Source organism: Macroventuria anomochaeta (genome assembly GCF_010093625.1).
Source record: "Macroventuria anomochaeta strain CBS 525.71 unplaced genomic scaffold BU25scaffold_1, whole genome shotgun sequence".
In the NCBI taxonomy this organism is placed as follows: domain Eukaryota; kingdom Fungi; phylum Ascomycota; class Dothideomycetes; order Pleosporales; family Didymellaceae; genus Macroventuria; species Macroventuria anomochaeta.
In genome coordinates, this window is record NW_022985362.1 from 1911648 (window position 1) to 1931820 (window position 20173).

The following is a 20173-nucleotide window of genomic DNA, read 5'->3' on the forward strand; positions in this document are numbered from 1 at the left end:
CTCCACTTCTGCGAACCATCCGTCGCCCAAGCAACGCGACAACGCAGTGACATCAAGCCGGCCTGTCCGCCTGCAACTTGAGCCCACCCGTTGGAAATTGTCCAAGCAGGGAGAGGCCCAAAAACTGCCCAAGCAGGGAGAGGCCCAATCGCTGCGCGACATGCTCGAATTGCCCACGGCAGCACCCGACTGCGCATGAACTGCGACGTTGGCCACTGATACCGCGGCCGTCAAGGCCATGGATCCGCCCTCGAACCTCCCACGGCCCTCTGGCCTACCCAGGCCAGCGACCTCGCGACTGCCGGTGCTGAGGCCCTCAGGGAGCCAGCCTCAGCTGCGGTCGCCGGCGTCGAGCAGCCAATTGCGCAAGAAGCCCCCGGTAGCCTCGATATCGCGCCCAGCACCGCAGCCAGCACAAACACAGGCTCCGCCCAGAGCAGCAGCAGCACCACCACCACCACCACCACCTGCGCCCGCGCCAACAGTACAGCGAAAGCCCTCGAGGGTCTCGCTCGCTCCCTCGCACGCCCCCTCGCACGCCCCCTCGACCACCGCCGCCGCGCCCAACCCCAACTCGATTGCGACTCTCACCAAGAGACCCAGCCGCGCCTCGCTCGTCCCGTCCTCTGCCCGACGAGTCAGCGGCATCCCCAGCTCGGGAGTGCCGCCAACACGCAACGGCACGGCCACCCAGCATGCACCTGCCTTCAAGAAGCCCTTCGCTCGCCCGCCCTCTCGCCAGAGCAGAACACCCTCTCAGCCGGTCCGCACACCGAGCATAAGCAAGGAGGATGACGTCTTAGGCAGCCTGGACGGCTTCCGCTCAGCTTCAAGGGCGTCTTCAAGAGCTGGATCGAGGGCTGGCTTCCATGAGAGCAGCTCCTCGCCCGAGTATGTGCCAGACGTGGAGCCTGAGGAGGTCGCCAAGAGGAAGTCACGACCGTCACTGTCAGACAGAACTATCGAGAGTCTGTCACAGCTGCCTTCTTCGCCAGCAAACGGCAAGGGCAGACGGCGAAGATCCAGCTTCTTCAATCAGGACAACACCATGCCACCACCACTGCGGCCTGCATCCGCCATGTCGAACAGGAGCAATGGCAGCAGACCCACTACCAGTGATGGGACCGGCAGTCGCCTGCCAGCAACACCCAGCAAGCCCAGTGCATCCTCCACACGATTGTCGATGACTGTGCCTGGCAAAAGAAGCGCCAGTGCTGTTGCCTCTACGCCTACGGCGACACCAAGCCGAATCTCGTCCATATCACGTCCCACGACGGCCATCAAGAAGTCGGCTTTGGGGCCCATACAGAACATCCAGACACCGTCGAAGCCAGCTCCCCTGTCTAGCAGCAAGGGCCTAGCATCTCGCACACCGAAGGCGCGTCCACCTGTTGCCAGTACGTTTGGGCAGGCCATATCACCACCGGGGGTTGCCGCCGCACCCTCTCCGCCACCACCAACGGGTACTGCGCGCAAAGTGCCTAGCTCGTCAGCTACTCTTCGTAACTCCATTGCCCAGGCCAAGGCGGCACGAAGACAAGAGGTCGGCGACTCTCCCAACGGAACACCAAAGAAAGCCGAGAACTCCTCAAACGCGCTGAGGGAGCAGATTGCGAAGGCCAGAGAAGCAGCGAAGCGAAACAAGGCTGGACCCGTCAGAGCGGACACACCACCCAAAGACGCCATCCTACCTGATCCTGATGAGATTGCTGGATTCGACTTTGGCCTGGGCGATCCTTTCAACCAGAATTCAAAAGCTGGCCAGTCGGTCCTGCGCAATCGTGTCGATGGCGCACGTACGACTGGTCGTCTCAACATTGCAGGTATGCAGTTGACTGAGATGCCCGACGAGGTTCTCTGCATGTACGACCCCAATGATAGTGCCGTAGCTTGGGGCGAAATCGTGGACGTCACTACCATTGTTGCAGCTGACAACGAGCTGGAGACGCTGCCGGACAGTATGTTCCCAGACGTTGCTGTTGAAGACTTCATCGACTCCGATGATGCGGGCCCACAGTTCGGTGGTGTACAGCACCTTGACTTCCATGGCAATTTGCTGCGAGAACTGCCGATGGGTCTCAGGCGGCTGGCAGAACTTACGCAGCTCAACCTCTCCAGAAACAAGCTTCGCATGGGAGCTTTCGATGTCATCACTCAGATAGCATCATTGCGCGAGCTGAAGCTTGCCGAAAACAACCTCGAGGGCGAGCTTCCATCAAGCATTGCAAGCTTGACCCAGCTTGAGGTCCTGGATGTCGCAAGCAATAAGCTCATCGGCCTACCAGCAGAGATACGCGAGCTGATGCAGTTGCGGAGTATCAACGTGGCCGACAACCAGCTACGGACGGCACCGATGGAGCTGTTCACGTCAACATCTCTGATCGAGTTCACCGCCACAAAGAATCGGTTGGAGGGCACCTTCTTCACCATCCAGTCGGCACCGCATCTGCAGGAACTGCGACTGTCCGGCAATGCGCTAACATCCCTCTCTGAGTCTGGCAACTTGAACTTGCCTGCGCTGAAGTATCTAGACCTCTCGGCAAACAGACTGTCGTCGTTGCCTGACATGACGTCTTGGACCAATCTCGGCACAATACTGCTGGGTGAGAACAAAGTCACGGCCTTCCCGGAGGGTTTCTTGTCGCTGAAGCAACTACGCATCGCCGACTTTACAGCAAACGACATCTCTAAGGTGGACGAACGCATTGCGCTTATGGACGGATTGGAAAATCTGACACTCGCTGCGAACCCCATCCGCGAGAGAAAGTTCTTGACAATGAGCACCGATGACATGAAGCGCGATCTCTACGCACGACTTCGGCCTGAGGAAACTGTCACCGGTCCTGATGAGGATGACGGGTTTCCCATTGAGGAGCAGGCACCTGAGTCTTCCAAAGCCTGGACGGTAACACCGTCCGGAACACTCGACCTGACCAATAAAGGCTTCACTGTGTTCAACGAAGATGCCCTCATCGCTCTAGCAGAAACGAGTGACATCCGCCAGATCAATGTCCAGAATAACCTCCTCCAAACCATACCGCTTGCTTTCGGACAACTCTCCTACCTCACCATTCTCGACCTTTCCAAGAACAGCATATCAAACCCACTGACAAGCCCGCTCGAACTGCCCAGGCTCCGCGAGCTGCGACTGTCGGGCAACAAACTCAGCTCCTTAACTCCCCTCACGGCGCCCTTGACAGCCCCTTCGCTGCAAAGTCTCGACATCAGCCAGAATCGCCTCACAGGATCTCTTCCAGGCCTGCGCAACTCATTCCCCGCTCTCATCACCCTGATAGCGAGCGACAACGCCATCATCGACGTCCCCGCCGAATCCCTGTCCGGCCTCAAGATCGTCAACCTGAGCAACAACAACATCGAGCGCTTGGACCCTCGAATCGGTCTGCACGCGGGTACACTCACCAGTCTGGTTGTCGAGGGGAATAAATTCCGCGTCCCCAACTATCAAGTCCTGAGTAAAGGCACAGACGCTATCTTGAGCTGGCTGAAAGATAAGATTCCAAGGGATAGCGGGAGGGGCAGGGGTGACAGTACGGCGAGTACGGCGACGAGGACGACGGAGGGCGGGAGCGAGTTCTTTGATGCTGAGGATGGAGTGGATACGTGGTAGGACGCGTATTGAAGGGTGGGCTGACACGGTTCAAGGGAATGAGGAAGAGGAATATGTTCAACTGGCTAGACCCGGCTCTTACGGTTCGTTTTTCGTTCTTGTATATCGTTACTTCTTGTGGTGGGCGGGGCTTGAGCGGTTGAGGCGATTTTGCTACTTGGTATTGTAGAGTGTTTAGTTCACGTGGTGTGTTGTACATGCCTTTTTCGATCTTCAGAGCTGAGCCCGGATTGCGATCATTACAAGACCCGTTTATACGATTGCTCTCGTGGATTAGATGGGCCGATGCCCTTGTGCGCATACCACGCACTAGGGAATTTCTGCAGATATTGAGATGGGTATATTTGCGCAAATAGACCATCAACAACGTCAACAGAAGGATTCCTACACGATAACAGGGAGAAACAACGGCTGAAAGATCCGCACGTTGACACTCCATTTCTCACTCTTTTCAGCACGTAGTATTTTTGACAAGTTTGAAAGCTCGTGGGATTGGTAGTTTTGCAACAATACACTGCGAGTTGAGGCGATGCGCTGAGTTGTACGAACCTTGAACAAACAAAAGGCAACTGACATGGCAGAGTAACACACGCTGGGCCTTCGTTCAGGTGTCGTATCCCCACCCACCCTGCACGCCCTGCACGCTCTGCACGAGACCCCGACCACTTCCACTCGATAGCGCGCGCGCAACCTGGAAGCCCTGCGAAAGCAGCCCTACTGCGTTGTCAACACCAGCGTGACCCGTGGTGATAGTACCTGGCATCGGTGGATCCGCAGGGCGCTCGGTGACACCGCGCATCATCTCCTCGCTTGCTTCGCCCTGATACCGATCCAGCGCCAGTCTCCTAATCGCCGTGCTCCACCTTTCCAAGTACTGCTCCTCACTCACCGTGGTATACACCTTCCTCCCATTGCTGTTCACGCTAAACGGCCACTCCGCCCTAACCACGTTGTACCTTTTCGTGCAGAAGAACAGTATCGGCCAAGTAATGACCCACAGAAAGGTGAGGTAAAACATCCAGCAAATCCACTTCGTATTGCGCCAGCTATTGACGCGGTGGGAGGTGTAGATATCCACATTCTCGTCTTCAGTCGGGAAGGTGATGCTAATGTGGCCGCGGTAGTTTGTGCTCCGTAGCAGCCCCTCGATGCGGTTTTGCATGAATGTGGCGTCGAACCCCGTAACCGCTCTTTTGAGCCGGAAGATTCGCAGCGCGGATGTGGAGGCGCAGAAACGGTGACACCACTCCGTCAGGCTGGGGGCTGGGCTGCCGACTTCGATGTCTTGTTTCACGCCGGGGGCACGCTTCTTCAGCACTGTCCCGCGGTGCGTCTGCTCGCCGTTGGACGCCGTCACGAGATTCATGGTGGAAGTGTCTGAAGAGGAGAAGTTGGGATGCAGGTACGAAGACATGTTGAGCACGATGCGGAAGTCCGTCACATCGTGCGTTTCTTTCTTGTCCCCGCGTTTCGTGGTCTCTTTGTGCGTGCCCATGATGTACATCAGGGGTACAGGGGCGGTGGATGCGAAGGAGCGCAGCGCGGTCTCGAGGAAGACGGGATCGCTGTCGTAGCGCGCGTCCATGTATGTAGTGGTCGAACATACTTGCGGCTTGCCGTTGCGGAAGGAGGGTGAGTTGTGGTCGGTGCGGGTCGTGGGCGGAGGGACATGGTGGATGGGTGCTCGTGGAGCGGCAGCATCGGCTTCGCTGTCGGCGTAGGAGGGAGGTTCATTAAGTTCAGGTGCGTCGTCGTACGTGTAGTCCTCTGGTGTGGTGTGAAGGGACACGGCGTCAGGGTCGTCCCGATACTCTGGTGATGGTGCGGCCCTGCCCATGGTGCTGGTGATGGTAGAACACGCGGAATACGGCTATATGTGATGTTTTGGTGTTCACGGGAGCAAAGGTATGACGGAAGGAGAGCAAGATGGGACAACAAGGAAAGACGGGACTCAGCCTCTTATACTTACCCAAGGGGCCGCCGGTGAGACTCGCGTCCTGGTGGAGGCTGTTTTAGGAACCGTCAGGCAACCACTCACCTATCGGCATTCTAACGGCGAGTATATGTGCTCGTAGATATCCCGGCTTGCGCATAACAGGCTGCGAGTCTAATCCACACACTGTTGGATGAGACAAGCCGCTTTGCTGCACCCTGCTCTCGTTATTGCGCCAATGCTGTGTTGCATGTGGTGAAGGGTGCGGGGAGTGTCTGCCCGACTTCGCGGACCAGATGGCGCTAAGATAAGCTTAAGTAGCCAAAATTTGGGAGCGCGACGCGAACTGTGGTTGCGATACGAGTCACATTGGAGCTTTTACCAACCTCACCTTACCTTGAGTGCTTGGGTACAAAGCTTGGATAGCCGGCTCGCTACGAAACTGGCCTCTCCTACCCCAGTTTTGCACGTCTTGTGTGCCCCGCAAAAGCTCCAAATATTTTCTCGTAGACTATGGGCTGCCCGTAGCTCCTTCCTTCCCAGTCGCAGCTTCCATATCTCGCCCATGATGGCTTCCACCGACGCTACAATGACCTCCCCGCAAGCCAAGACAATCGACGCAACTCCAGAAGCAGGACAGAATATCAGCCATGAGGGGAAGGAATACACAACGATCAAGGAGGGCCTGGCGCACATCCTCGTACCGCATGATACGCCCACGTCGACCGACCCACGCATGTCAAAGGAGGATACGCAGAAGCAGCAGGTCTTCTACAATCCTATCCAGCAATTCAACCGCGATCTAAGCGTGCTTGCGATCAAGACATTTGGGCTGGACTCGATACAGAGGAAGCAGGAGAGGCATGCGAAACAGCTGAAGAGAGGACCGAAGAAGCACAAGGGCCAGGGGACGGGCGTGGCTGAGGAAGAGCAGGCGGAGTCAGCGGCCGGCGAGGATGAGAACACACTGAAGCGCAAGCTGGCCGACGGCGAGACAGACGACGGTGCAGCGCCGGCGAAGAAACAGAAACTCACAGAAAACGGCGATGCGACAGAAGAGGCAGAAGCAGCACCTGCGTCAGGTGCGCAAGCGGACGCAAATAAGGAACCCAAGCCCTGGAGAGCACAGTTCACTATCCTTGATGCTCTTTCCGCGACCGGTCTGCGAGCTCTGCGGTATGCGAAAGAGATACCTTTCGCGACATCGATTACATCTAACGACATGTCGAAAAATGCTGTCGAGTCGATCAAGCTGAACGTGAAGCACAACAAGCTGGAAGCCACCATCAAACCCAACACGGGCAACGCCATAGCCTACATGTACAGCTATTGTGACAAGAATGGTTACGACGTGATCGACCTGGACCCTTACGGTACAGCGGCACCCTTCATCGACTCTGCCATACAAGCGATCAACGACGATGGTCTCCTTTGCGTGACCTGCACAGATTCTGCTATCTTTGCGTCACATGGCTACCTGGAGAAGACATACTCGCAATACGGAGGTCTGCCATTCAAGGGCGAATCTTGTCATGAGGGAGGTCTGCGCCTGGTTCTACACGCTATCGCATCTTCAGCTGCACGATACGGCATGGCGATAGAGCCGTTGCTTTCGCTCTCGATCGACTACTACCTCAGAGTGTTTGTCCGAGTACGGAAGGCGCCGAACGATGTCAAGCTTCTAGCGGGCAAGACGATGCTCGTATACTCCTGCGACAACGGCTGCGGCGCATGGACAACCCAGTTCCTTGCGCGCAACAAGGTTACGAAGAACAAAAAGGGCGATCCGTTCTACAAGCACGGATTCGCCGCAGGCCCTTCGGCAGATGAACACTGCAGACACTGCGGGACCAAGACGCACCTCGTTGGGCCCATGTACGGCGGACCCCTGCATAACGTAGGATTCATCGAAAGGGTACTGGCTCAATTGAACGAAGTCGATCGCAAGACGTATCCGACAATGGACAGGATAGAAGGCATGCTTCGCACAGCGCTGGAAGAGATCACTTTTGGGGTGAAGCCAAAGGACGAGAAGAGCACACGCGTCCTCGACCCTCTGATCCCCAAAGCTGATCCCGCGGAGATAGATCACCACCCGTTCTTCTTCATTCCCAGTTCCATCGCCAGAGTCGTGCACTGCTCTGCGCCACCTACCGCAGCCTTGCGTGGCGCACTTCGACACGCTGGTTTCCGGGTGACAATGAGCCATTGCAAGCCCGGGTCGGTAAAGACAGACGCATCCTGGACTGACATCTGGCATATCATGACAGAATGGGTCCGCCAGAAAGCGCCCCTCAAGAACCCTTTGAAGGAGAACACTGCAGGCCGCGCAATCATGTCGAAACCAAGCACAAGTGCAGAAAAGACAAATGGCGCAGCACAGAACGTCGCCCCAGTGACAGATTCGACTACACAGAATGGCGAGACTGCTGATGTCGAGATGGCAAACACAGAGACAACCGAGCGACCCTCATACCTGGGCACGAACTTCGAAGTCAAGTTCGACGAGAAGCTGGGCAGAGACCACGACAGAGGCAAGTATGTCCGCTACCAGCTCGCACCACGAGAGAACTGGGGCCCCATGTCCCGCGCAAGGTGACGCACCGCTAAGCAGACGCGCTATTGAAAGAGCTCCGTCATAACCGTTGGCGGACTGACAACTGGAGCAAGTTGAAGGACGGCAAGCAATGGGCCGAGACTTCTCCAAATCCTCGAACTCGAAACAAATCAAAATTCTACCAACTCGCCATCGCGATTATTTCCACTTGCCCATCTTCCACAAATGTTTGTCGCCTTTTGTGCTCCCTTCGTCCCGTGACTACGCGTCTTCCAGATTAGGAGGCAATGCGCTAACACCTCAGATCATTGCGTACATCTTACATCATGGACTAAACTCTGCGTGCCCAGCAACTGCTGTGCGTGCAGCTTAGGTAAACACGCACAGCGAGCCACTTGTCCGGTCTATCAGAATCGAATCTCACACCACGCGTGCTCGTTTGCAGGATTCCGATGTGATACGATACCCCATGATCTTGATATGACAAGCAAGATCCATCGCACAACGGGCCATGTGCTGTGGGGCGCTGGCCCCAATCGGTACCTGCAGGTTTTACGGCAGCAAGGAAAGCGGCGAAAGTGGATGAAGGCGGCCTGAGGCCTTGTTGGGCTCCGCGGCAGTTATGGGAGTCGAGATGCATTGTGCTGAACAATTTAGAGCAGCCTTGCTGAGGAGTGGACTGTTATTCGCCGACTTTGCGACGAGTAAACTGCTTTGGGCGGTCCGCCGTTGATCGGTAGGAACGGGGAGCGCTAGCGACTCAAAAGTTTCGACAACTCCACCATGTCAAACAGACGACGTCACAAACAAACATCAACTCGGCAGGGGGCGACCATCCTAGTAACCACGCGTTCGCGCAGAACGCCCGGAGCTCTCTGCAGCTTGACGAGCTTGCCGTCCCGTCCGTGATTGGCTCGTGCTACCTCTCTGATCGAAAAACTTCCGATATCCCCATGTCATTGTCCAGCTCCTCGATGCCTGCAAGATCCAATTCCTCATTGAGATGGTCATGAAGTCATGGTACTAAGCGCTTTCAAGAAATTTGCCTGTTATCATTTGAATTGTCAGTGAGAGCAGTAGCGCAGTGATGCGGTCAGTAAGCAGTGTCTATATAATGCAATCAAGGCGCCCCCCTACTGTTCTGCATCTTCACCAACAGTCAATCTCGAAGTCAAGATGCTCTCCAAGGCAATCTTCAGCACCTCGCTGCTCTCAGCGCTCGCCGCTGCCGCACCTAAGCCCCAGGTGTCTGGCTACACCAACGCCGATGCCTCGTTCTCGGTCGAGTACCCCACTGGCACACCTGCTGCCAGCTTCGGCCCTGACTCCCAGGTAGCTGCTCAGCCTACTCAGCCTGGCTCTGCCTACCCTCGCATCAGCGCCGACCCCACTGGTGCTACCAGTCACGGTCCCTACTCTGGCACTCCTACCACCACTGGGGCTGCTAAGGCACCCGCCACTCTCGGCACTGCCATTGCCCCTCTCCCTCCTAACCCCACCGCCACCTACTACAACACCAATGGCTCTCCCCAGAACCCCATGCCAATTCCCTATACCCCGGCTGGTGGTCTCGGCACCAACGGCACTGAGCCTCGCTACATGGTGAACTCTGACTTCGACTACGAGTCGATTCAGCTTGGTCTTTACCAGGAGTGGATTGAGCTTGACTTGTTCAACAACGGTCTTGCCGTCTTCTCTGAGGAGGACTTCCTTGAGGCTGGTCTCACTGCTGAGGACCGTGCCTACATTGCCTTCATGGCAATCCAGGAGACTGGCCACGCTACTCTCCTTTCCAATATGCTTGGCGAGACTGCTGCTCCCCAGTGCACATACGACTACCCCTTCCGCACCGTTCGCGAGTTCATCGACTTCAACCAGAAGCTCACCCGCTGGGGTGAGTCTGGTGTTTGGGGCTTCATCAACCATCTCGACTCTCGCGAGGTCGGCCAGCTCCTTGCTCAGTCGATTGCCACCGAGGCTCGTCAGCAGATGTCTTTCCGCCAGATGCTTGGTCTTCACCCCATGCCCGTCTGGTTCGAGACTGGTATTCCCCAGTCTTGGGCCTGGACTTACCTCGCTCCCTACATCAGCTCCTGCCCGGAGAACACCACCCGCCTCGCATGGCAGAACTTCCCCACCCTTCACATCGTGAACCAGGCCAACCCCAACCGCTTCTCTCCCAACGACACCAAGCCCAACGAGGTGGCCGGCAACCGCATCGCCGACCCCTCCGACTCTACCATCCCTGCTGACGAGTCCTGCGTCGGCGTCAACCCCCAGGAGAACCCCGGCTACAGCTGTGCGCCTGGCATCACCCGCAACCGCTCGGAGCCCCTCTCCTTCCCTGGCAAGCTCGTCAATCTGACCTGGGAGGCTCCCGGCCAGGCTGTCGGCCCTAACAACTCCTACATTACTGCCACCTCTGCCGGCGCTCCTCTGTTCGCCGCCTGGGTCAGCCAGTTGAACCTTACCTACACTCCTCTGACTGTCACTGGTAACAACTCTGGTTACACTTACCAGCCTGCCAGCGAGGTTTACCAGGGTGACCCAGCTGCCAATGACACTATGTTCCTGGCTATCACTGATAGCGACCTCTACCTGACCCCTTTCAACCTTTCCATGATCAACCCCCACGTTGTTGCTCTTGGTCTCTACCAGGCTGGTTAAATGTTGGGTCTCATCACTCGACAATTTTGTATTTGTATATACTATTACTGGACTACGGTTCATGTGCATGTAACGTCATACTAAGAGGAAAGTAATGGCTACTGATAATGATAATAACGACATGATCATAAACAAAACATACTTCTTTGCTGCAAATGTGATAAATCTTTCTTTCATGGGAATGTCTTGACCTACTTGTTTCTTATTGCCGTCTATTGACCCGCCCCTGCCTTAACGCCATACGTATCAAGTGAACAGTTTCTCAAGCAGTGTATATAATCTCGCTCTATTTACATTTACCTTCTCCATCAACTTGCACTTCGAAATTGGCCAAAACCATCGCGCAGATCACCCATGTTACTGCCCTCCCTGCACCCCCCCCCCTTCCACTCAAAAAGAAAATCTTAGTCGCCAGCTCATGTCGCGCGTCTGCTTTTCTCTAAAAGCCACCATCTGTGTCGACATGGCTTCTCGAAACAGAGCGACAACTACCGCATGCTCGAAATGCCACAAATGAGAGTTCGATGCCTCTTGCAAGCCTTCGGTTTGATACCTACCCTTATTCCTGTGCAGTGTGATGCCAAAATGATCTCCACGCCACCTGATGTCTTTTGCTGCTCTCCTAATCCAAAAGATTGGACGGGCATGGACTTTTCGTGCAGCAAAAGTGAGTGGAGCCTTACGATGTCTTTCTCGAACCATTACGCATCATACACGTGCACATATGTCTTTCCGTGTATAAATTCTAGCTTCCGGTACTTCCAACTTTTCTCCTCACCGGCATCTTGCAGAGACCAAAAGATCTTGGGAAGACCTTGATGTTTGATCTGCCGCTATTCTTCTATACAATCTCGAATTCACCGACAATGAGCTTCATGCTCTGTCTCTTCTCGTCTTGACCGAAAAACGGTAGCTAAATGCGAATCCGACTGTTCAGCCTGGGTTCCACCCAGCCTATATCCGAAGTGTTCGACTGGATGGCAGATATGCCCTCTCCTGCCTCCCTGCTGCCACAGCCACGCATTTGGCGCGATAATAAAAGAGTACGAAGAGCTGTGCGATGGAGTTTCTGTTGTGCCCGAAATAAAGAACCGGAATGGTTATGATCGTTTCTGGCAATCGAAAGCGCCAGTGTCTCGGATGATGTACTGCCCGGAAAGCCAACCTTTTCACCTACCTATAAAGCCTGTACTCTACAAGCATAACCTGATCACCACCACCTTCTCTATCAAACTCGAAATACAGATTGGACGCCATTATGGCTCGTTCGTTTCCTACTTTCCTTTAATTCAAGATCAAAACTGTGACTCGAACAATTGACGTACTGCGTCTTGTCTTTCCTGAAAATCTCATCAGCCTCTGCCCATGACGATTCCAAAACTCACTTACGTGGTATACGCCACAGGATGCAAGGGTACTCCAGAGGCGCTAATAAAGCCTCGACACTTGCTTCATGTGACTTTTCTTCTGCTCAAACTTTCTTTGAGTTCTTGCACATTCCAAACCTGCGAGAATGAAGCGCGAATGCTCATCCTCTGCCTGCAACCTGTCTTCCACTTCAGACACCTGTAGTCTCGAGACATGTTCGACCACTCTTAGTTACTCCCTTCCAGCATGGTTTCTGGACAAATTGCGAATACATGCCCGATCTCGAAAACAGCATTGCAATGCGCAGTCGTTTGTTGGCTCGGCAAAAGCCCAAGTGCAACAATCTTTCCCGTCGGCGTCCCGGGTAGGGTTCTTTCCATACACTACGCCTTCTTAACATAACGAAAACCCTCGATACTCCAACCTATGTCTGTTGTTATCCGATCTTTCGAAAGCTACTGACGGCACACGCCTGTGATCTGCTGTTGACCCCAAAGCTTACGACAACTTATCTTATGTTCCAATCTTTTTGCGCAACACGCGTATGCAATACTGCCGTGTTAAAAATTCGAGTTCACGAAATCCCGTGTTAAACATTTGAGTTCACGAAATCTTACTCTGCTATTCCTGACTGATGTTGATCTTCAGGTTCGATCGCACTTTACCATGCTTCTGGCTTGCCATTTATCCTATGGAATTCTTGCGGCCCATCTCTGTAGTGTTTCTTTCCTGCGCAAACCTCTACATTGCTATGAAACGCGTTCAATAAGAGGTACATCTTCGTTCTGCTCCAGAACGGTCAAAAAGTAAGTCCAGCCCCAACACACATATGCTTGTTCCTCTGAGTCTGCGGCAAGCACTCAAAATCATGTATTAGTCATTCGATGGAACCTGGCCCGAAACCTCATCAGAAGCTGTGGATGATCTGACAGCTCCTGAGGATTTGAACAACTTGTTTCGGTCGATCTGTGCTCTTGAACCACATCACATTTCCTCAAAATGATCGAAAAGCTGAATTGTTCCGGGGAATGTTTTATTGGACAGGGAGAAATATGGACAATATTCTTGTCGCGATTGAGTCTGATATCATCGTAGTGAGATGGCAGGCAGAGCGCGCCGGAGGTCGTCGCAGGTCGCGTTCCCCCATCTTTTGCAGACCGCTCTCGACAGTGAAGGTGTGAAATACCCGTTGCAGAACGCACTGTGCTATTTCACGCCAAAGAAGCAAGCAGCAAGAATGGCGGCACCGCCAGCGCGTACCAGGCCGCTCGCTTCGAGACGCACACTGCGAATCTGTGCTCTTAGCGAGTGCAACCTGTATATGTATCATTGAATTCTCGAAACTATTGTCAACCAGTAGACGTACTGTGCGATCCCCATTCCATGGTAGTAAACCACTCCCTGTTACATGATGGTAGAATACTCCCTGTTACATGATGGTAAACCACTCCTTGTTACATGGCAGCAACCCGCTCACCGTTAAATAGTGGTGATCCATTAGGCCCAGGTTCAGCTCCTGGGCTGCGCGCGTTTTATTTGGGTTGTTTTTGCACTTTTGTTGTGCACTACACCTTCACTTCACACGGCGGCGCAGCCCCACGCACGAACACACGCCACAATATCTGGCATCGACCTAAATAGCTGCTCTTTCTTTTGCACAATGCTTGAATAGACCAACAGATGTTCGTTCTTACCTTCCCAGCCCTAAGATCTAAGGCTTTGCAGAAACTTTTTACTCTGCTGCTGTTGCTGCCCTAAGCTGCCAGCCGCACGAACAAGAGACTAAACTTACTCTAGAACTACAAATGACGGCGCAGAACTCGATATATCGATGAAGGGCGCAGGCACTGCTTGTAGTTTGACAGATCGAGAAGAACAGGCCATACGATGGCGATAGAGAGATAGGGCCTCAAGTCCTTTGGAGAACACCTTGCTCCTGCAACACGCAGCGTGCGAGTGAGTAATACTTGACGTTGGCGACCAGGGCAACACAAACCGGATGTCCCTTCTTTCAACTCCTTCTGGCGTAAACGTTCCGCCTTCTGCCGCATTCCAATCGTTTGAACCCTCTGAAGAGAGCAACTCTTTCCGATAGAAGCGCGCCACGGTGACGGCAGCGTTAATGGCATTCAAGTATGGCATTCGTCCCCACGACGCTGACGATCTACGGTCTCGGACTAAAACGTTGTAAAATCTGTGGTTGTTGGAGTTCGGAGTTCTTTGACTTTGGTTTGAGTGGGGCAGCCGAACCATCGATGAATCGGAACCGAGACCGGTCGATTGACAACTACCACGCCTTATAGGGCGCGAGAAGACGCGTGAAAAACGCAATGCATGATACGGTGCGCTATTGTCATAGGGCGGTCACGCCAAGACGGAATTATCGAAACGACGCTTTCGGATAAAAAAGCCAGAAACCTTTATATTGTAAAGCGGACGTAAAGCTGACAGTCTTGAGATACTCGCTTCTGACATCGAAAAGCGCGAGTGGTGCACATCTACATCACGAACCCCAGAGGTACCAAGAGCTGAAGGACAAGACGATATGGATTCAGCTGCGAATCCAGCTGTGCATGTTCGTTCATCAACCGAGGGACGAACGTATGAAGAGCTGGAAGAAGTATGGGATGGTTTGGTGCGGACAGTATCCCGGATGACCAGCAGATCAAGAAGAGAGAGCAATGCAGAAAAGTACGCACAGGCTGGTGATGGCGACGAGCTCACGCCTCAACAGCATACGCGATCAGAACGAAGGGAAGACGGCGAAAGGGTTGATGAGGAAACTGCGAGTCAAATCGCACGAGACAACTTCCCGGAAGGTGGCATGCGTGCATGGCTTGTTGTAGTAGCTGCATGGCTTCTGCTCTTTCCATCATTCGGCTTCATGGTCTCCATTGGCACACTGCAAGACTATTGGGGCCAGCATCAGCTTGCAGACTTGTCAGCCAGTACAATTGGATGGATACCATCAGTCTTCGTGTACCTATCGCTCGCCTTGGGCCTCTTCGTTGGTCCGCTCTTCGACCGTTACGGACCTCGATGGATCGCACTGTGCGGTAGCGTTGCCGAGTTGATCATGATCTTTCTGCTGGCCGAGTGCAAGACGTTCTGGCAGATGATGCTGTGCTGCGGAGTGCTTGGAGGCCTTTCAGGTGCCCTCTTGACCACCACCAGTTTGGCAGCGGTTGCACATTGGTTTAAGGAGAGGCGAGGTCTGACACAGGGAATTGCCATGATGGGATCGAGCTGCGGTGGTCTGGTGATCCCTCTAGTGTTGAGGACGACACTTCCAAAGTACGGCTACGCTTGGTCGATGCGCATCCTCGGCTTCGTGTTCTTGTTCTGCTTCATCATCGGCAACATCCTCATCAAGGCACGCCTACCTCCTTCAGCAGAGGCGAAAAAGAAGGCCATTGTCTCGCTGTCGATATATTCTGATCTACGCCTGGGCCTGTTCACTGTCAGTGTTTTCGGCTTCGAAGTTGTGTTGTTCGGTGCTCTGGGTATCTTACCTACCTACGCAACCTTGACTACGAGCTTCTCCGCTGATACTGGCTTCTTCCTCATTGCCATCCTCAACGGTGTTTCTTGTCTTGGTCGCATTCTTCCAGGTTATGCCGCAGACAAGATCGGTCGCTTCAACACCCTCGCCGTCATGATAGTCTTCACCCTGGTCTTCATGCTCGTTCTCTGGCTTCCATTCGGTTCAACTTCTCTTCCTGCTCTCTACGCCTTCTCTGCGCTCTTTGGATTTGGGACAGGCAGCTGGATGGCGCTGACACCGGCTTGTGTTGGGCAGCTCTGCAGAGCTGAGGAGTTTGGCAGGTACTATGGGTCCATGTACTTCGTCGCAAGTTTGGCCACACTGATCTGTATTCCTATCAGTGGTGAACTGGTTCAGAAGGTTGGCCCACAGCCAATGGTAGGGTTCTTCTGCGCCATTCTTGCGCTGAGTCTGGTTTCTTTCGTGTTCAGTCGATGGGCATGCTTAGGGAGACAGTGGACCCTGAAGGTCAAAGTGTGAAAGTCTTTCGCTGTTTGTCCTTGCGTAATTAGTACACACATGATGCAACGACATTGTTCTTCACCGATCTAGCATTGCAATATCGTTGTCGCAGATGTTTGTTTGAGCAGGCTCTCCTTAAGCAAGCTTCCAGTGGCATGTTGGATTGGACTTCACGCAATCGATGAAAGTAGTCTGTGCTGCTGCGGACGACCATGGGGTTGGCGCAGACAGCCGAACTTGGCGCAGTGAAAGTGATGTTGTGATACTGATAGTTCAGCTCTACCACGCATTTGACATTGGAAAGCTCTGGAGACGCGCTCCCAAAACTGACGATGTTCGGCTAAAGTGTTGGTTCACGTATTCTTGAGTCTTTTGCGAAGAGTAATGCTGCGAGTCGCGTGAGGCTGAATACTGTGCACCGTGCGCCGAACTCAATGCGTAGCTCATAAGGCTGCAGTTGGGCGGACTGATAGCCCAGATCGTCGCCCATCATTGTGGCTGCAGACCATGACACCCAAAGACTGCTCATACCCCTATCAGAGCGTTTCTGGGGCGGAGGTGAGGGCGTACAAACATGCTCCAGTCAGTCCGCATGCAGCCTTTCACAGCGGTCCAGCCGTGCACGACCCGGCTGCGCTGGCCTATTCGACCATCGACGGCAATATGATCTGCTTCCAACTTCGCATTTTACCAACGTGTATTCCAGTACTTTGTTTCGATACGCGTACCTGTCATAGCTGCTCCTATCAGCATCGGTCATGGCGCAGGACGGTTGTCGCGGCGACACTTCAGTTTACAACCAGAACGGCCTGACCGTCCAATTCAAAGACCCTTTGTGCGAAGGACATCCAGAAGGTGGTCGATTTCCTCGATCCGACCAATGAGCTCACATGGTCTAACTGACTCGATTGCTGCGTCATGAAGGTATCGCTGTGCTATAGCTTCGACCTCACGCCTTATGGAAAGACCGCCCACAGCTGCTGGCTTGTGAATGCCACATTTTCGGAGAGTAATGCAAAGACGCAAACGTATACAGTCGATGCAGCAATGCTAAGCCCCGACTTCCTAGCTAATCTTTCGAGCGATTGTAAAACTCTGGGACTGTAGGGTTGGTTCCCAAAGAAAGGTCAGCTCTGTACAAGTACACCCAGTGCCCGAGCCTCTTCGACTGCCACACCTCGGACTTCATCGCAACCCAACCTTGTCACCCCAGCAACAATCGCAATATCGGTCGTCACGACCAATGCCAGTGGGGTGGTATCTACAATTATCTTGACCGTGGTACCTACCGTCAGCACAGCAGGAAGTACTGCAACACCCCTCACCAACTTCGACCTAAAGTGGGCTTTCGACAAGCGCAAAGCGGGGACCGGGGCCGGGATCGGGGCTGTCGTGTTGGTCGTCTTCCTCGTTGCCACAGTATGCGTGCTCAAGCGAAGGAAACAAAGGCACGAGAGTGTCACCCCTGCTGCATACTTGGGTACAAACGAGAAGATAGTCGATAACGATCTATATCGACAGGGAATGGCTGAGTTGTAGGCTCATCGATATGGCTCGTATGGATCCCCGGAACTTGCAGGCTCTGCACCATCGGAGAAAACATTTTCTTTCGCACCACAAGAGCAAATACATGAGATCGACAGATCTGCTCGGTACGAAGGGTGACAACAGTTAGCTTTGCTTGATTGTTTCTTGTCATGCCGAGGCAACTGACCAATTCGCAACCTCAAAGGCTTGTTCTGGCTCCATTCACCGTATGTACGTGGAATTGAGGGTACTTCGATGCGCGTTCTATTATTTTCTTTGGGGCTATACTATGCGGATTCGGCTTCAGTGGGTATTTAGGCTGATTTATCAATAAGAGTGAAGCTTGGTAAATCCTGGTCCACTGGAGGCACAGCAGAGCCATTCGGTCGAGGGATCGCAACGTTCGTTGGGACTGCAGGAACACCGAGCTTGCTGTCGCCCTTGATATAATTTATGTCGACAATGAACATCCGTTGCCCGAGTACCTTGTTTTCTTCGATCGACACCTTAAGACCAAAGTCTGTAGTTTGATGTGATCCTTGGTATCGAGTCACCTCGCGTCGCGGTTTCTTCGAGCCTGCCATATTATGGAATGCCAGCAAGTCCATATCATTCATAGGTACAACCGTATCGTCGAGATAGCACCACGCTTTGGGCATCTGAAGCGCGGGACCATTCTCGCACCCCAAGCTCAAATATGTGATGTACCTGACAGTCGCATGTGCTGGCGTTGGTAGTAACAGAGCGAGGCTTGCATGCCAAAATCGATCCTTCTGAGTGCTATTGCCGCCTTGCAAGATGCTATCCTTTCGGTTCCAAGCATCGATTGGACACGATCTATAGGCGATCTCAAGACCTGGGGTAAGATTGCGAAAAAGAAAGCCGAATCTCCGTTGTACACTGTTCGAGATGGAAGAGATCTGACTATTGCGAATGTAGATCTCTTTTTCACCGGCGGACCCACTGATTGCGTAATGTTGACTTAAAACGGGCGCAAACTTTGTGGTTACTAATGCGACACTTGTACTCAAGTCACGAGTGTAGATATCAGCTGCGAGATGTTGGAGGGGTATCGCAACAAAGTGGTGGAAGTCGTGCGCAATATGACACCTGAGGATAGCCCACACAAGGTCACTGCTCGACCAAATCATGACCGGAGATCGTAGAGGTCGGATGCTGTTCCGCAGGTTGTCTTTGATCCCATCCTCCAGGTCCTCGATTCGAAAAAGCTGAAGCCATATTCGAAGTCCCCTGTGCGTCATGGAGTAAGGGACCACAGGCTCATCGGAGGCGAAGGGAACTAGATATCTAGCCTCGCTGAAGTCCTTTGGGTCGCTCGCTAGCACGTCCGCAGAAGCCGAGCTCAATTGAAAATTGGCACTCTCCCAAGCAAACAGAGTCTCGTCCTCTGAGATTTTCATGATCTCTTCTTGTAAGCGCCGGAAAGCCTTTAGCTTACCCTCACCATATAGTAATGGCATGTTGACGTCGAAAAGACCCAGCAAGCTGTAAGCAATGTCTTCTGATCTTGTCGCTTTCCGCTCAGCTGCCCAGGACATACGCATGCTGATGCTTGCCGAGTAAATGCTTTGGCCTTCGAGATACTCCTTCTCAATGCCACAGATATCCTTGATCATGTTGCTGAGATCCGATTTACTACCCAGCTTGACCCAATGGCTTGAGAAGAAGTCCATGCCCGATTTTCCGCCATTCTGAAGATGACTCGGTGCCAGAAGCTCTTGTAATGTCCAGGCTCGAGTAAACCACTTGCTGCGTGCAAAGCCGTCAAGTCCGTCGACATCAGATAGATAAGCATAGCATTTGCTTGACCCCTTGTACCAAGCGAACATGGAATTGATTGCTTCGGACAATTCTGCGCTGCTGCTTTTGTCGATGCAGCAAGTGTCTATCCAAACGTAGTCAAAACCATCTCTGACTGCTTGTTCGCACGTCTTCTCGACCTTGTCGAAACCCTGCTTCTTCTTCGCTTCCGCAAGGTTTAAGACATCTGAGAACATGATTTCTTGCTCACCCCAGCAATGCGACAGAACGGCGTAGGGTGGGTAATCACCAACAAAGCTTTCCAGCCCTAGAGTACATGTGTTCAACAGTCGCATTGTTTCGACTGCTTCGGACTCGCTGCCGCATAAAATAGCTCGTGGGATGACAGACAGGGCGATCTTGTCATGTCGATTTGTCGACTTGTCGGTATTTGAAGGTGTGGTCTTGTTTCGCAGCGGTCAGGGCGTGCTGCATTTCACAGATGCCGCCGCGGGTGGAAGATCGGGACCGAGTGGAAGTGAACAGAAAGCCTATCAATGCTTCCTCTAGGCCTCCGCAGGTCTGTTGCCGGTCAGTGTCGAGGACGCGGTGAGGAAGGAGTAGCTCGGAACGCCAAGCTTCGCTTCCCCATCCTTCCCACCGCTGGTGGCCTCATCTCTTCTTGCTTTACCACCTGCCGCCTAACGTGGCCAGCTGCTGGACCTG

The 20173-nt window shown here is 53.5% G+C and overlaps 6 protein-coding genes across 6 annotated transcripts; 4 read left to right on the forward strand and 2 right to left on the reverse strand.

The window, feature by feature from the left end:
* Nucleotides 1–31: 31 nt before the first annotated feature.
* On the forward strand, nt 32–3727 carry BU25DRAFT_14375 (L domain-like protein). Its single transcript, XM_033699412.1, has one exon. It carries the CDS (start codon nt 239–241, stop codon nt 3626–3628), a length of 3390 nt encoding a protein of 1129 aa, XP_033568066.1. The 5' UTR covers nt 32–238; the 3' UTR covers nt 3629–3727.
* Nucleotides 3728–4108: 381 nt separating this feature from the next.
* Nucleotides 4109–5584, reverse strand: BU25DRAFT_14377 (uncharacterized protein). Its single transcript, XM_033699413.1, has one exon. It carries the CDS (start codon nt 5463–5465, stop codon nt 4233–4235), a length of 1233 nt encoding a protein of 410 aa, XP_033568067.1. The 5' UTR covers nt 5466–5584; the 3' UTR covers nt 4109–4232.
* Nucleotides 5585–6129: 545 nt separating this feature from the next.
* BU25DRAFT_453590 (TRM-domain-containing protein) lies at nt 6130–8160 on the forward strand (the record flags this gene model as incomplete). Its single annotated transcript, XM_033700101.1, has 1 exon — nt 6130–8160. The coding sequence occupies one exon, from the start codon at nt 6130–6132 to the stop codon at nt 8158–8160; it is 2031 nt and encodes a 676-aa protein (XP_033568068.1).
* Nucleotides 8161–9294: 1134 nt separating this feature from the next.
* On the forward strand, nt 9295–10785 carry BU25DRAFT_328317 (uncharacterized protein; the record flags this gene model as incomplete). The annotated part of the gene is made up of 1 exon (XM_033699517.1): nt 9295–10785. One exon carries the CDS (start codon nt 9295–9297, stop codon nt 10783–10785), a length of 1491 nt encoding a protein of 496 aa, XP_033568069.1.
* A 3841-nt stretch (nt 10786–14626) lies between these two features.
* BU25DRAFT_444503 (MFS general substrate transporter) lies at nt 14627–16227 on the forward strand. The gene has a single exon (XM_033700046.1). The coding sequence runs from the start codon at nt 14699–14701 to the stop codon at nt 16175–16177; it is 1479 nt and encodes a 492-aa protein (XP_033568070.1). The 5' UTR covers nt 14627–14698; the 3' UTR covers nt 16178–16227.
* A 2907-nt stretch (nt 16228–19134) lies between these two features.
* On the reverse strand, nt 19135–19803 carry BU25DRAFT_319102 (HET-domain-containing protein; the record flags this gene model as incomplete). The annotated part of the gene is made up of 1 exon (XM_033699468.1): nt 19135–19803. A coding segment is annotated over one exon (669 nt), but the record flags the coding sequence as incomplete, so codon positions are not given.
* Nucleotides 19804–20173: the final 370 nt, after the last annotated feature.